The sequence below is a fragment of the Lissotriton vulgaris genome, chromosome 4_1, assembly GCF_964263255.1.
Source record: "Lissotriton vulgaris chromosome 4_1, aLisVul1.2, whole genome shotgun sequence".
NCBI lineage: Eukaryota > Metazoa > Chordata > Amphibia > Caudata > Salamandridae > Lissotriton > Lissotriton vulgaris.
The window spans coordinates 98,530,484-98,545,551 of record NC_141691.1 but is presented as its reverse complement, the minus strand read 5'-3'; the positions used below and the strand labels follow the sequence as shown (position 1 = coordinate 98,545,551).

At 41.4% G+C, this 15,068-nt stretch overlaps 1 protein-coding gene across 1 annotated transcript in view; it reads right to left on the bottom strand.

Moving 5' to 3' along the window:
- Positions 1 to 15,068, bottom strand: part of AR (androgen receptor) — a 521,176-nt gene that overhangs the window by 85,413 nt on the left and 420,695 nt on the right. The window contains exon 3 of the mRNA XM_086918350.1: positions 5,902 to 6,018. Coding sequence (XP_086774476.1) covers positions 5,902 to 6,018 — 117 coding nt within the window. The remainder of the gene's footprint in view (positions 1 to 5,901; positions 6,019 to 15,068) is intronic.

Sequence of the window (15,068 nt, the reverse complement as noted above, 5' to 3'; positions counted from 1 at the left end):
TCCCTTCAAGTGATGCTATCTCTTTTTGGTCTAGATCAGTGAAGGAACTGATCAATAAACTCAAAGTAGTGATTACTATGTACTACTTGGAAATCAAAGAGGAGTGGAACCGCACCATTCTAGAAACCATAGTCTCTTAGAAAAACATTTTCTGAGACACTCACGCTCTAGTTTCTATCAGTGGTGTATATAATATCCACTGATGTACTCGTAGCGGATCGTATCATCCTCAGGTCTTGTCTCCACCAGGAGGAAGAGTGTCTGAGTATAGAAATGAGGTGGTATCTATAAGGATAGATTAAAATTATCTCCTACCCGTAGTGATACCGTTGTTAATAAAACAGGGATAGGGGTAAGATTAAAAAAGTAATTGGAGGTACTAGGGACAAATTACTGATCCGTCAACTCTCACACTCTCTACATGGGTAAGCCATCTTCCGCCAAGGTAAGTAATTGGGCTTTATTCAGGCCTTAATCAGGTCTCATCATCACAGATTGGACAATGCCTTCTGGAACCTAATATACCTAATGATAAGTACATTTACTTACATACTTTGATCAATTGGAATGCCATTCCCTAATTAGAGTCTGGATCTGCCCCATAGGAAGCAAGGATGAGGCAGGTAAACTAGCAATGGGACATTGTTATAGGTATGACCCACGCTCTACTTCTGGCATCCTCCCAATCCTGAATAGAGTGTGGTTTGTTCTGTGAGGAGTTTGGGAGTCCCCTGAAGCGGGCGGCGTTGTCGAGCTATTGCCCTGTTCAAAGGAGCCCGGTGATGGGCTTGGACCAGATCCCAAGCAGGATATCAGTAAGTGCTTCTTTAAAAGGGAAAAGCAGTTCTGAAGGGCACAGTCCCGGCTGAAGCACTCCCATCAAGACGTTAGTCTTTACTGCCACCTCAGCTGCCCTTCTCACCACCACTGCGCCTGAAGCTCCCGCCTGGGTAGTCACCTTAGGGGGAGAAAGCATGCCAGTATCTGGAGAAGAACTCAGTCCGCTGGCATCTGCCAAATTCTCACATCACACCATGCTGACATCATACGGCTGGTATTCTTCAGGGTCCTAAGACCCCTCCCATTCCTCCCTGAGTCCTAGCCAATAAGAATCTGGTCCAGAAGGCATACCACACATCGGAGCCGGAGTTGTCATCAGTCGACGCCCCTCTTGCTCCATGTCAGAGTCAGGGATATAAATGAGGAAGGCACTGCTGAAAGGAGCCCGGAGCGTGGGCCTCGGATTTGGCGCCGGGAAAAGTCAACAAGGCACGACCGGCGCTGATCAAGGTCCATCCCGAGATCTTCCTCTCGACCGGCATCTAGTTTGTTGCAGTGTCGCACGTCGAGCTGCCAAGAGCTTGACGGATAGCTCCTTCAAGTGCATGGCATGGCAATCGGAGCAGGCCTTCGGGTCGTGGGTGCGCTCATGGTACCAAAGGCACACACGGGTCAGGTTCGTCACCGGCATCGAGCGGTCACATGCACCACAGGACAGCACTTTAAGCCAGCCTTTTTAGATGATATTCCTGCCACACCCGGAGGAAAAAACGTAAAAACACTTTGGCAAAACATCAGAAATTGACCAACAGGTAGCTCTTCCTAGATCTGCATTGACTGGCGCGGAAAGAAAATAACTGACTTCAGTGTGTAGGGTGGCGTCTATATAGGCACAGCGCTCATCACTTGCAGCGCAGATGACGCCATGCAGAGCCAAACAATGCCACCTACTGGTGCACAGAGGTAATGCTCAATACAAATTTCTGGATCCAGCCTGACGCCTGGGGATAATTCTAAGGTATGGAATCGTTGCCTAGAAGTCTCTATCAGATAAAAGGCTAGATAAAATATACTATATAGTGCAGTTGTAGCCCATCATGATAACCACTGCATTATCTTCTGTCACTGCAGAATGACTCTTTTTATAAAGTTGTTCAAGCATCTACCCTCCGTGCAGTACAGGGGCATAGTGACCCCTTTAACACTGTCCAGTTGCTGAAATGATAGAATCTGCCTTAAGATGCCCAATAAGTCATGCAGGGCAGTGTACAGATTGTTAGATTTGCCTGAGGCATGGAATAACTACTAGCATTATGGCATTGGGTTCATTAAGAAATCAACATACAGTCAACTATAGGGATGGGTGTTGATGAATGCTGAAGTTGTTATTTGAGAATGATGCGGGAACCAATGTTTCTTTTTCAATATCCTGGGCAAATCAAGATGCCTGGACCATGTTTCCAGAACAAAGTGGTAACAGGTGATGTTGTCCAGTAGAGAGTTCCTAGTATGAAATTTGTTTCTCAGGTACCACATCACATCACTCCCTGTGTGTGCCTCTTCTTCGGAAGTGATAATTTGTTGATCAATGTATCTGGTTGCCGAATGTCTGACATAATATCGACAGACAGAATATCTACATACAAAAATATCGACACAAAAATATCGAAATCAAAAATATCGGAGTCATATCTTCATAAAGGTAAGTACAAAAATATCGAAAAATTAATATCGTAGTACAAAAATATTGAAATTAAAAATATCGTTTTTTAAATGGATTAATAATAATGTAAAAATAATTTTAAAATACATATAATTTTACAAATATTAAATAAAAATATTAAAACATAATTAAAAAATTAAAACTAATACATATACATTTAAAATAAATTAAAAACGTAATAATTTAATGTAATTTTAATTTTTTTATTTCATTTAATTGATTTAATTTAAATTTATTTTATTTTTACCCTGTACGACTGTACCCCAAAAACCCAAAACTGACCCTGAACCCTAAAAATACCCCTTTACCCAAAAACCCCAAACTGACCCTGAACCCTAAAAATACCCCTTTACCCAAAAACTGAAAACTGACCCAGAACCCTAAAAATACCCCTTTACCCAAAAACCCAAAACTGACCCTGAACCCTAAAAATACCCCTTTACCCAAAAACTGAAAACTGACCTCGAACCCTAAAAATACCCCTTTACCCAAAAACTGAAAACTGACCCTGAACCCAAAAAATACCCCTTTACCCAAAAACTGAAAATTGACCCTGAACCCTAAAAATACCCCTTTACCCAAAAACTGAAAACTGACCCTGAACCCTAAAAATACCCCTTTACCCCTTTACCCAAAAACTGAAAACTGACCCTGAACCCTAAAAATACTCCTTTACCCAAAATAAATTAATATTATTTAATTACCAATTAATTATTAATTAACAATAACAATAAAGTAAATATATTAGCACATTAGTTAAATTTAATAATTAATATTATTTTTTCCCAATTAATTAATTAACAATAAAAATGATATATAAAAAAAAATTACTCTAATTAATATAATTAACTAATTAATATTAATTAATTACCAATTAATCATTAATTAAACATATGTACAAAATTATATTAATTAAATAATTAATATTAATTAATTGCCAATTAATTATTAATTAAAAATATTTACAAACATATATTAATTAATAATTATTATTAAATTACTTCCCACCCTATTCCCCTATAAACCCACAACCCGCTCTGATACTAAAACGCAAAATGTAAACAAATTTACAAATTTTCAAACATACATTACAAAACATGTTTAACAAACATATAAACAACATAATAAAATACATAACACTAAAAAAAATTCGATATTAGTAAAATTCGATATTAGTACCATACATACCTTAAAAAAACGATATTCTGTCTGTCGATATTTTGGACATCGATATCTGTACTGTCACTGTACTGTCGAAATTAAAACATCGATATTATTGTATATCGATATTTTAATTTCGATATTTTGTCTGCCTACCCTGGTTACCTACTACAGGTGTAGACATCCCCTGTGAAGGTCTCTGGACCACCCTTATAGGTGTATCAGAAGATGAGAATGGGAGAAGGCCTGGGCGGGCTGGATTGGCCCTCACTAAGGCACAGGAAGTCTGTTGTTTATCCAACCGGGCTGTACAACACAGCTGGGTTGGAGATACCTAAGTACACATGTCAGTTTGGCCGGCCTGAAACAGTTAGTCAGACTGACATGCACACTCAAAAGTGCACATTTACCTCTCCTCCTCACCTCTCCCCTCTCCCATGGCCCGGACCGGCCCCTTCCTGCATACGCTGGATCAGAGCCAGCAGCTGAAAAATAAAACTATAGTAAAATATTGTTATATTTTTCGGCTGCTGACTCTGAGCCGGTGAGGCAATGCTACTCCGCCATTGCGGAGGAGCCGCTGCTGCTCTGTACTGACTGGGGTCAGAGCACCTTTGACACACTGGATGATGTTTGGAGAGTTGGACAATAATGTACATCAGTATCTAAATAAACGCTACTTTACTGGAATCCTGGAGTACTTAGGCTGTTTACTTTTATTTCGAATATACTGTAAACTGCCAGCCAGATGACAGATCTATGAAATATCCAATTCGTGAAAAAAATACACATGAATGCCCAAATCAAAGCCTATCTACTATTCACCTAAAAGGGTAGCAAGTGAGGGTTCAGATCAAACGTAGACTTCCGCACATGTCAAGTTAATAAGTACAGAAAAGGGGGAAACACGTGCAGGTGCTGCGCAGGGGAGTGCAGGCATTGCTGCACTATGACTAAGAACATGAATGCCCCACACATTAAAAAGTCCTTTCAAATACATATACAGGGCTTTTTGAGAATTCTCATTGCAGAGATTCCGCCCTGAGTGCAGAGCCTCCCCCACTGCGGGGCCTCCGCACAAGTGCAGAGGCCCTTTGTGAATCAGGCTCACGGTGTCTGGTCCTCTTGTCACAATGGTCAATGCTCCAAAAAGTGGGGGACATGAAGGATCTGGGAACTGGAATCAGGACAGGAGTCACTGGAAAACTGGTGTGTACTACTGAAAAAGTATTACGTATTGAAAGGCATGAAAACATAGTATTTTCTGCGTCATGCCTCTTATGTCAACTTTAGTTAACAACCAGACAAAAATATCCTGTTTCCATTTAGCAGTATATCTTTTAAAGCCATACCCATAAACATCACCTGGACTTCTGGGTTGCTAATTTCTTTCAGAAGGTTGACCAAGGGATGCCAGTCATCTCTTTCCAAGTGGTATCACATTCAATCACCCATTATAGATGACACATAAGATATAAACTTCCTTTAATAAGCAACATCTTCAGCAAGTATTCAAGATGGCTAAGAAAAATACCAATGCAGAGAATCCCTTACCAATTGGGGAAATATTATGTGCAAGAGGTTTGAGTTTCAAATTTGTAGTGTGCAAATTCCTAGAAAGTTGCAATAGTGCCATGAAACACTGACAAAACTATCCACAGATGGGGATAAAATCAGCTTGCAAATAACCAGGTTTTCAGGCGTATCCAGCAAAGTGGAACATTAATCTCCGAATGGATGTCACGTGCCAAAGTAATCCGACTTTTACCTACCGAAAAAGAGTATGTTTTGTGGGCTGTTCGGATTCCTGAAACGGCTAAGAGTTTGGCAGAGGATGAGCTAAGTTTTCTAGGCAGACATAAGGAAAGAGGGCTCACTGGAGAACCAAATTGCCTTTCCCCCACTAATTGTTTGGCTACAAATACAAAGACTCTTGAAATGACCACACATCTCAGCTGGACAATTAACCAGATGCTTGAAATAAATGTACGCCACAGGAAGTGAAGTAATAAGCAAGCTGCAGCATTTACTCCTTGACCTGCCATGGTGTCCCCCGCTTCTGGGAACGTCGCTAAGATGGCTGCCATTTGCAAACTGTGTTATGTGCAAGATTATTTGCATGTAGGGCAATGAATCCCATGTACAGTTAGTTCAACATATTTTTGCTTGGCATAGAGTTCATCCGAATTGCTGTGAAACGAGCAAAACACGTATAAACATAAATCTAGCAAACTTACCTCCCAATGTCATGCCAGCCTCATAACATTTCCTCAGCCGGCAAGAAGGGCAGTTTTTCCTCCGAAATTTATCAATGGTGCAGTCATTTCTGCTGGCACACAGATATTTCTGCTTTCCTAGTATGGATAAAAATAAAAAGGTAAGAATTAGTAGTGTTCCAAAAACATATTCAAATGATTTGTGCAAACTACAAATTTTAAGCAACACAAAATGGCAGAACTTTGAGGTAGTATGACTAGGTTGCTTCCTAAGTGATGAATTCACTTAATAGCTACTGCACTCTAGCAAACAGGCAATGGTAAGACTGGTACATGTCCACTGGCTTCCTATAAACAGTTTCACTTAGAATCCATTGCTTCGTCATTACAACAAAACCTAGGTGTTGCTTGTGTACATTACAAAGATGAGTTGGTGACGTATCGCTGTCCCCTCTGTCTACTTCTACTCTTTATATATTTATGCTCTGTATTATACTTCATACATTCATTTTACATTAATCTCAACATTCTATACCGCTATGTTGCCCAGAGATGGCCCAGGTGGGATTGGGCCATACCAGGACAAAGGCTATCCCTTATATTTAAATCACAGCAGATTTAGGTGGAATGAACCAGGAATTTCAGGTGCAGAGAGGGGATTAGTCACTTAACATGCCAGCTCATGGGTCCACAGTTAAAGGTAAGTATTGCATCCTCCTCCTAAACCATAGAGAGTAGGCTAGAGTCTACTCTTTAAAGGTACTTTTATACCAGTTTCATAGTATGGGGTGGTAAACTGTAGAGAGAACACTGGGAAGAACTTCGCTCGATAACTATGTCACACTAGAATCAACTTCGTAGGCAACAAAATGATTTGGTTTGAATGCAAGACTCAATTCCCAGAGAAGAGAACTGTAATTCTGTTTTAACATTAAGTTTAAAGGTCTTTCTCTCCTGAAAACAGAATTCGGGTCCAACACTTGAAGGATAGTCAAGACAAGCACCCTAGGAATGAACCTTGTGTTCATCCTGTGCAGATTACGGGCAATTCTAATTTAGGAAACATAAATTGTGGCTTTTATGGCTCAAGCAGATCTGGTCGACATTCAGCCAAAATGCGATAACTGTCCACTCCAGGACAGAATCCTGCAGATTCTGCTTCCATGCAAACAGCAGTATCTCAACTGCTACTCTCCTTCACTGACCCCGGATCCCCCTTCTCCTATATGGTATACCCTGTGGTCTTGTGTTTCCAGAATAACGCTGGGCATGTCAGCTAATTTGATTGCCTGGAAGACATGGACATTTCAACTAAATCCACCGGTCTTGGTGCATCAATCAGATTGTGTTAAATAATCATTTTAAAACTCCAGGAAATCTCCCTGGTGAGTGAATGATCTGAGCTCTAAAATGTAGCTTGGGAATTGCACCCTAGGACAATGAAAAGTAGAAGGAAACTGGAGGGTGGCACATACCCCTAAACTACTCTTCAGTGGATCATCCTGCTCGATAACACTCCAACCGAAATCAGGAATTCCTAGCAACTAAACTTCTATCCAAAATCAAGATTCACCAAAAACCCAACCTCCAGGCAAAATCAGGATTTTTCAGGAACAAACCCCCCATCAAAATTAGGATCCGCAAGTGGAAAAGGTTTTTTTTTTTTAAAATCACCAAGGTAGAATACTTTGGAAGTTCTCTCATTTTAGAACTGATGACGGTCCCTGATGATAGTGGTTGAAGATCAGGAAGCTATTAGGTAGTTCTATAATATGGTCTTATAATAAAACAATCACATATTAGGATAAACAAAGCATGAAACATGATGTAGAAAGTTTAATGAAATGTGGAAATCCCGAGATTTTTTCACGACCCAAATGCAAAGCACAAAGGCTACACATCTGGGAAATGAAAAAAAAGAACTTCCTTGAGGAGGCAATGCAGCTGTGCTTCGAATTATGTCACAAAGGAAAACAGAGGGTGGAATTACATTACAGTAGATTTATATATCAGTAACAGCTGATCAATTGAGGGATGGAGACCAGATCTATGTGGGCATGGGCATGGTGATGTGGCTGTTCAAAGCTGATTAGTCCATATACAGTGTTATCTTAAGGAGTTTTGGGGCCAGGGGCAAGGAATATTGTGGGAACCCCTGTCCGGAATAAATTAGAATTGTATTACCTATTTTGTGCTAATTCAAACAAGCAGGACGATTCTCTGTTAGCTTGAGATGTGCATAGCACATGCTGTGTGCTGTGTTTCTGTATGCATTTGTTTCCTTGGGGCTGTATTTAAGGTTCAACAAGTGACTTCATAAGATCAGTTAAATACAACACAAAGCTATCAATAATTCAATGTCTGGTCATTCATACTTTACAGATGCAGAAATATGTCAACACGTCATGTGCATTTTGGTTTTCATAACATTTGATAAAGAATATTTATATTCCTCTTAAATATTGAAAACCAAGCCTATATTTATAGAGAAATTATTATGATGAAAAAATGATTCTGAAGAAGTCAACTTTAGGTTTCAGATCAAAGCTCACAACTCCTAAGGGAAAATTATTTGTGTACAGAAGATGAAAAATCTCTGAAGACCTTCCCAGAACAGCTGTTCGCAGCAACATTAATCCTTGGTTGCCTCGGTTCTGCAACATGATCACTTAAAGCTGGCGCCTTACCTGTGATATTTCACTTAATCCTTCTGCCATGACTAATTCAGAGTTAACCAGCCCTCGGTTTCATCCTTTGCTTGCTTCAAGGGCAGCAGAAGCAGAGGCTATGTAGCAACCCACAGACATCAAAAGAACATTCTGTTTAAAAAAGTCTATTGTAGAATTTTTATTTTGAAAAACATTCTAATGCAATATTCAGGATCTTCAAATAAGCCCTGTTATTTCACTCAGGCAGATCAGGGCTGTGTGAAAAGGTAAGATATTGAGATGCCAACCACCTCTCTTGCCTGTAAGAACAGCTAGCTTTCTAAACAGCTTGACATTTTAGGAGATATCAAAATAGGATACTAACACGAAAGCTCAATTAATCATTTTCTCTTTGTTGTCAAGTGAGAACTCAGGAATAAAAGGGCGGTGGTGAGCCTGTGTCAATAATATGTACGAGAAAATTCACAAAAACAAGTTTTCATCAAAAACAGCCTTTCAAAAAGTTACATTTTAACCTTGGCGAGTGGACACAACATGAGGTCAAAGGAAGGGTAAACAGCTGCTCCGTGAAAACAACTGGATCGATCTTAATAGAGGTCTGAAAGTGTCCCTCCTACATCCGTTACTGCAGGTTTACAGACAGCACAGAAAGATTCTTAATGCACATATCCAATCTTCACTAGGATCCTCTCTCCCTTGTCTGGGACAGACACAGGGTACCGAGGCCTATGTTTTTACCTGGGATTAAGTTGTGCTTGTGTTACTCAGTAAAATAAGGGTGCCTGATACCAGTCTAGCATATTGACCTGTGTGTGTGGGGGGCGGGGGAGGAGGGAGGAGGGAGGTTATATTCATAAAAGTGCTCCTTTTGAAAGTGTTCCCATACATGTTGGCCCAATAATACCACCTTCATTGTCCCACTCTAGGCCAACCATGCAGGGCAAATACTTTTCTCCCCACCTGCTTCTTTTTTGTTCTGGGGCACTGCACCCGTACGTAATACCACATATAGGACCTGTGTATGATCTTACTCTGCTTATATCGGCAACCTCTCAAGATCTCCCTGGTAACAAACAACAACGAAAATTTAAAGGCATGTGCATTTTCACTAAACCAGTAATTCAGAGAATAGTTAGATGAACTCTTTCATCTAAAAATTCTATATACTGGAGGTTATTGATATTCGTTTAATTCAACAACCCAATCCACAATGTCTGGTCTGCGATACACTTTAAAAAGGTGAAAGAATCTACTCATGGCAGTAACCATAGGTGAGATAGCAGAGGTTTATTGCAAAGTTGCAGGGACACGACCGGCACAGCCAACGGTAAGGCAGCACCTGCCAAGTATGTGCTTAGTTAAATTCCACCTAATTAACTCCCCACCAACTGAATAAGTATATTCAGCTCCCTATAGTGCTCTTGAAGCAAAGGCTTCTGCCACCTCCCTGCCCTCTCTTTTCTTCAATAAAACAGCACCCAACCCATGTTGACTGGCATCAGTAATTATAATAGATGGATCACTGGTATCAAAAGGTTGGAGAGGGATGATATTGCCAAGTTCACACTTCACATCACGAATTCCTTAGACCTCAGACTATACAAACTGCTGAATCTTTTTCAGCAACTCTCTCATGTGCTGTGTTCTCCCACTGCAATTGGAATGACTCTGGCATAGAAATCCAACATTCCAAAGAAAGATCTAAGTTGGTCCGGGTTGAGTGGGCCAGGAAATTCCTTGATAGCCCTAACAAAATCCTCCTTAGGTTTTACCCTTTGGCAGACACCCTGTATCCAAAATAATCTATCAAGTGGCTAGTGCAAATTTACATTTGTCAATTTTAAGTGTAACTCCTTTATCTGTCAAAATGGACAACACTTCAACCATTTTTCTTATCATGGGACTCCATATCTTTCCTGTACACTAAAATGTAATCTTGGAAACATTTCACGTGCCGAACCCCTTGAACATAGCCTCAATAACTCTTTGAAATACAGCGGCAGCTGACGCTAATCCAAATGGCATCCTTTTAAACCTATATGCACCAGATGGAGCAATGAAGTACGTAAGATGACTCACCATTTCAGTGATAATGGGTAAAGGGTATCTGTGTACCCAAATTTTCTCATTCAAGTCCCTCAAATCTATGCACATTCTAAGAGAGCCATTGGCTTTCCTGGCTAAAACTACTGGGGATAACCACTCAGAGCTTTCTATTGGTTCAATTATACCCTGTTGCCATAGCTCTCTCTGCTCTTGTTCTAACTCGTTCCTCATGGCCAAAGGTACACATCTTGGTTTGTGGACTACTGGCTGGACACCGTCCTTAAGAATTATGCGATGGGAGAATCCCTTAATCCTATCCAAATTCTCCTGAAACACTTCAGGGAAAGCTGACCTCCAACATCCACCCTAAACAGTGTACACCAAGTTATATTCTTCTTTGAGTAATACCTGTCATGGGCTGTTAGGGTCTAGGCTGATGCCTAACTTCTTTTGTTCAAACCACCCCAGCAAATTAGGCCCTTCCTTTGCCACTTAAACTGTGGCATGAGCAGTATGATTTTTAAATTGAAATTCACTGTTGAATTCCCCTAGGATCTCCACTAGCTAATCACCGTAAGCAATTGGTTTGACTTGTGATTTTTTTTGAAACTGACACTGTCAATTCTGCTCGAATCTTCAGGACCAATGAGGGTAAAAAACAATCCTGGATCTGCAACCGCTGAGATACAATATTTGCAAGACCAATTTGACACATCGTTTTTTTCAACCCTACTGTGTCTAACTTAAGTACGTCTTTTTGCTATTCATCAACTGCATTGGAAATCATAATGACAACATTGTTTTCTTCGCTACTAGAATCAGAAATCTGATCCAATACACATTCCAGAGCATGAATGGGGTTAGGGTTGAGTCAGCCGCCCTTAGCCTTGGATCTGCAAACCTTAGCAAAATTTCCCCTTTTTTTTACATTTAGTACAAGTTTTGGCTAAAGGTGGACATGAAGGAGCTTTCCCCAAATGGTTCCTATTTCCACATCTATAGCATTCCAAAGAAAACTTTTGTTTACAAATATTTCTCTTATCCACCTTCGCTGTAGCCATATTAGGAATAACTGTGTAAACTTGTGACTCCAAAGCTATCTGGTCCATGTATCTGGCAGTCTCCTCCGCCCTCTTCGCTATGGCTAGAGCCTTGTCTAAGGTTAAAACCTCTGCAGTCATAAGTTTTTCTTGTACTTTTTTGCTGTTAAGTCTTTTCCACCAATTGATCCCTCAACATCTTGTTGTACTCACAAGTGGAAGCCAAAACTCTGATGTCACTTATGAAATTATCATGATGATGTTGTGCCTTTTATTTTAAACGAGAGTCTAACATTTTTACTGCAAAAGCATATTGATCAATGGCATCCCCTTCACCCATAACAATAAAAGTTGGTCGATGTTTAAGAAACTTCCTACCCTCCATTCCCAAAGAATGGCGTAACAATGTCAATTGTTTTTTGTGTAAAAACTACTCCTTCAATGGCTTCTAAGTGAGCTTCAAACCCCTCCAACCATGCTTCCCACTCTAGTGGAGGATTTCCTGGGGAGGAGAGGCATCACACTTTGTTGCAGGATGACCAAGAAGTTAGTGAAAATTGGTAAGGATAATGAAGATTAAAAACATGCACAGTGGAATCTTAATGTAATGTAGAAGGGAACACGTAGTGTATTAAAACACTAAACACTACCTTATGGCTGCGATAAATATACAGTAAAAATGTTGAACATTAAAATCAACATCAGGTACGAGTATCAAAATGTATATATGTCATTAGGTTTAACAGTTAAAAGGTACTCACAACACCTATGTGTACATATCACCGATTTGCACGATGTTCCTTTAGAGCTGGGCTGTGATATGAAATCTTCATTGGTTGCTTCACTTGCTTGCAGTGTAACGATTTAATGGTTTGCCTCACATGCCAACAACAGACACAATGGGGCAATGGTGTGCAGATCACTGAGGATGTACCTTTTTATGTCTCCTAACGAAGTGCCATCAAAATCACAAATAGGTCAGGACTGCGGTGTGCAGATCACCGTGGATCTGTTGTCTTCTGTTTCAAAAGAGTTGCAATTGAATTTGTAAAGCGGCGTGTGAGTCAATGTGGATCTGCTTGTTTAATTCACCTTTCCATGAAGTGAACGCTACCAAGCTTCACTTACAGGTTGCTAGGCAACCGAGGATTAGGTTGAAGGCAGGCTGAACTGCCGCTGCCCAGCAAAGTGCACCCTTCTGCTGACGTCAATTGGGCTGAGCGGTTGAGGCTGGCCGAGGACGGAAACAGCCTTGAAAGCGCCACTGGCGGCACAACGCATGGATCCAGGCGGAAATGCCAGGCTCAACAAAGAGCAGCAACAAGGAAATTCAGCATGAAGAAGGTGCACTGGGACGCAGAACCCCGCTCTGCCAGTCGGTCAGGAAATGGGGTCCGTCTCCAAGTTGTCGCCACTGAAAGGATTCACTCAAGGCAGTAACCACAGGTGAGATAGGAGAGGTTTATTCCAAAGTTGCAGTGATACGACCGGCAGAGCAAACGGCAAGGTAGCAACTGTCGAGTACGTGTGTAGTTCATTCCACCTAGCAGGGTTGCTACGGTGGCCCACGTGCCAACATTCCAAACAGGACCCAACAAAAGGGTACAAAAATGGTCTTGGATATTCCCAAGAAGAAGGTAGTTGGAATGTAAAACAAAAACAACCTCAAGATAGTACGTTACTCTGCTACTTCACCAAAAGGCTGAACCATTGTTCAGAGCAGAATTTTGGCCCCACTAGCTGATCAGTGGCCATAGTTTGAAACAGAGGCAGGAGGAACATGGAGACTGATCAGTGACCTGTTTTAGAAGTGGAGAAAAGAGGAATGTAAACCTTTTCTGAGACCGCCTGAAGGCTGGGGCAAAGCACCTCTGTCAATGTTAAGAAGTGATTAATTAAAATCTCTTCACTATGACATCCTGCCAAGTTAGTCCGACTGTGTGGAGGAGTTCCACATGGTCTGACCCTGTGTCCTTTACGAGATAAAAGCGCTAGCAACATGGAACAAAACAAGCAAAGCCACCAATAATATCCTAGAAGCACTTTACAGTTATATTTTTCGTATTACTTATATTTACCAGATCCACACTGCTGCATTTCCAAATCCATGGACATAATTCAGGTGAGGTCTTGGGACCTACATCTGTGGTGAAGCTTTAGCTCCATCTACATCTGACTGCATTCTTTCCTGACACAGCCCCGCTTTGACCATGTTAAGTTGTGTTTCTCAATGATTAGCAGAAAACTGATGCACTTCTATTTAAATGGTCATGTATGCTTCTCTGTTTTCTCTTTATTTTCTTCACAACTTCAATATTTTTTAATCAATAGTGCATTTTTAGCTGCTTTCTAGTTGCACAAACCATTGCTTTAACAACTCATTCTACTCCATTTGAGTGTAACCCAAGATACTCAAGTAAGAGACCAGGACACTTCTAAGACATCTTTGATTTACAATTGTTATGTTATGTTATCAGGAGTTTTATTGAGCGCTCAGCTACTCAGGCAAGAGTGTCCCGGCACTATCAGACCTAACACAGCATTACCCCTGCGGCGAACGAGGAATTAGAGACAGAACAGCCACGTTTTAAGCTCTTTCCTGAAAGAGGCTAAGCTCTTTCTCAGAGCGAGTGGCAGAGCATTCCAGGCCCGCGGCGTCAGATATTTAAAGGACCGACCCCCGGTCTGCGAACGTCTGATTGCCGGGACCGTGGCCAGTGACAAGGCGGCCGAACGTAAGGCTCTGGATGGATGGTGAAAGCCAACTCTCTTCCTCAAATAGAGAGCCCCGGTGCAATGGAGGGCTTGAAACGCTGTGGTAAGAGCCTTAAACTTAATGCGTTTTTCCGGATTGGCAACCAGTGAAGGGACTTCAACAGTCCAGTGGCATGAGAACTGCGGCCAAGGCCAAAGATTGCTCGCGCCGCCGAGTTCTGCACTACCTGCAGGTGAGATTAAAGATACTCTGGCAGGCCGAGGTAGAGTACATTCGCGTAATCCAGCCTCGATCCGACCAAGGCTTGCACCGTTATTTTCCTGTGGGCAATAGAAAGGAGAGGAAGGAATTTCCTTAACATTTTTAGTATCCCAAAACACTGTCCGACCAGACCAAGAATCTGTGGTTTCAGTGAGAGACAGTTGTCCATCTTGATTCCAAGATTCTTCGCTACTGTGGAATCAGTGGAAGGTGGATACACCCCAGCTGGCCACCAGGCCTTCCATCCGGGGTCAGGAGGGCACCCAAAGAAGAGGAGCTCAGACTTATCGGAGTTGCATTTCAACTGGTTACGTTGAAACCAGGCAAATTGCGCACCCAAGCGGTTCTTAATGCTATCTCCATCAAAGTCCGAGTTCCGTCCGCATGTGAATAGAAGCTGGGTGTCATCGGCGTACGAGACCATCTGGGCGCCAAAAGACTCTGCCAGTGCTACGA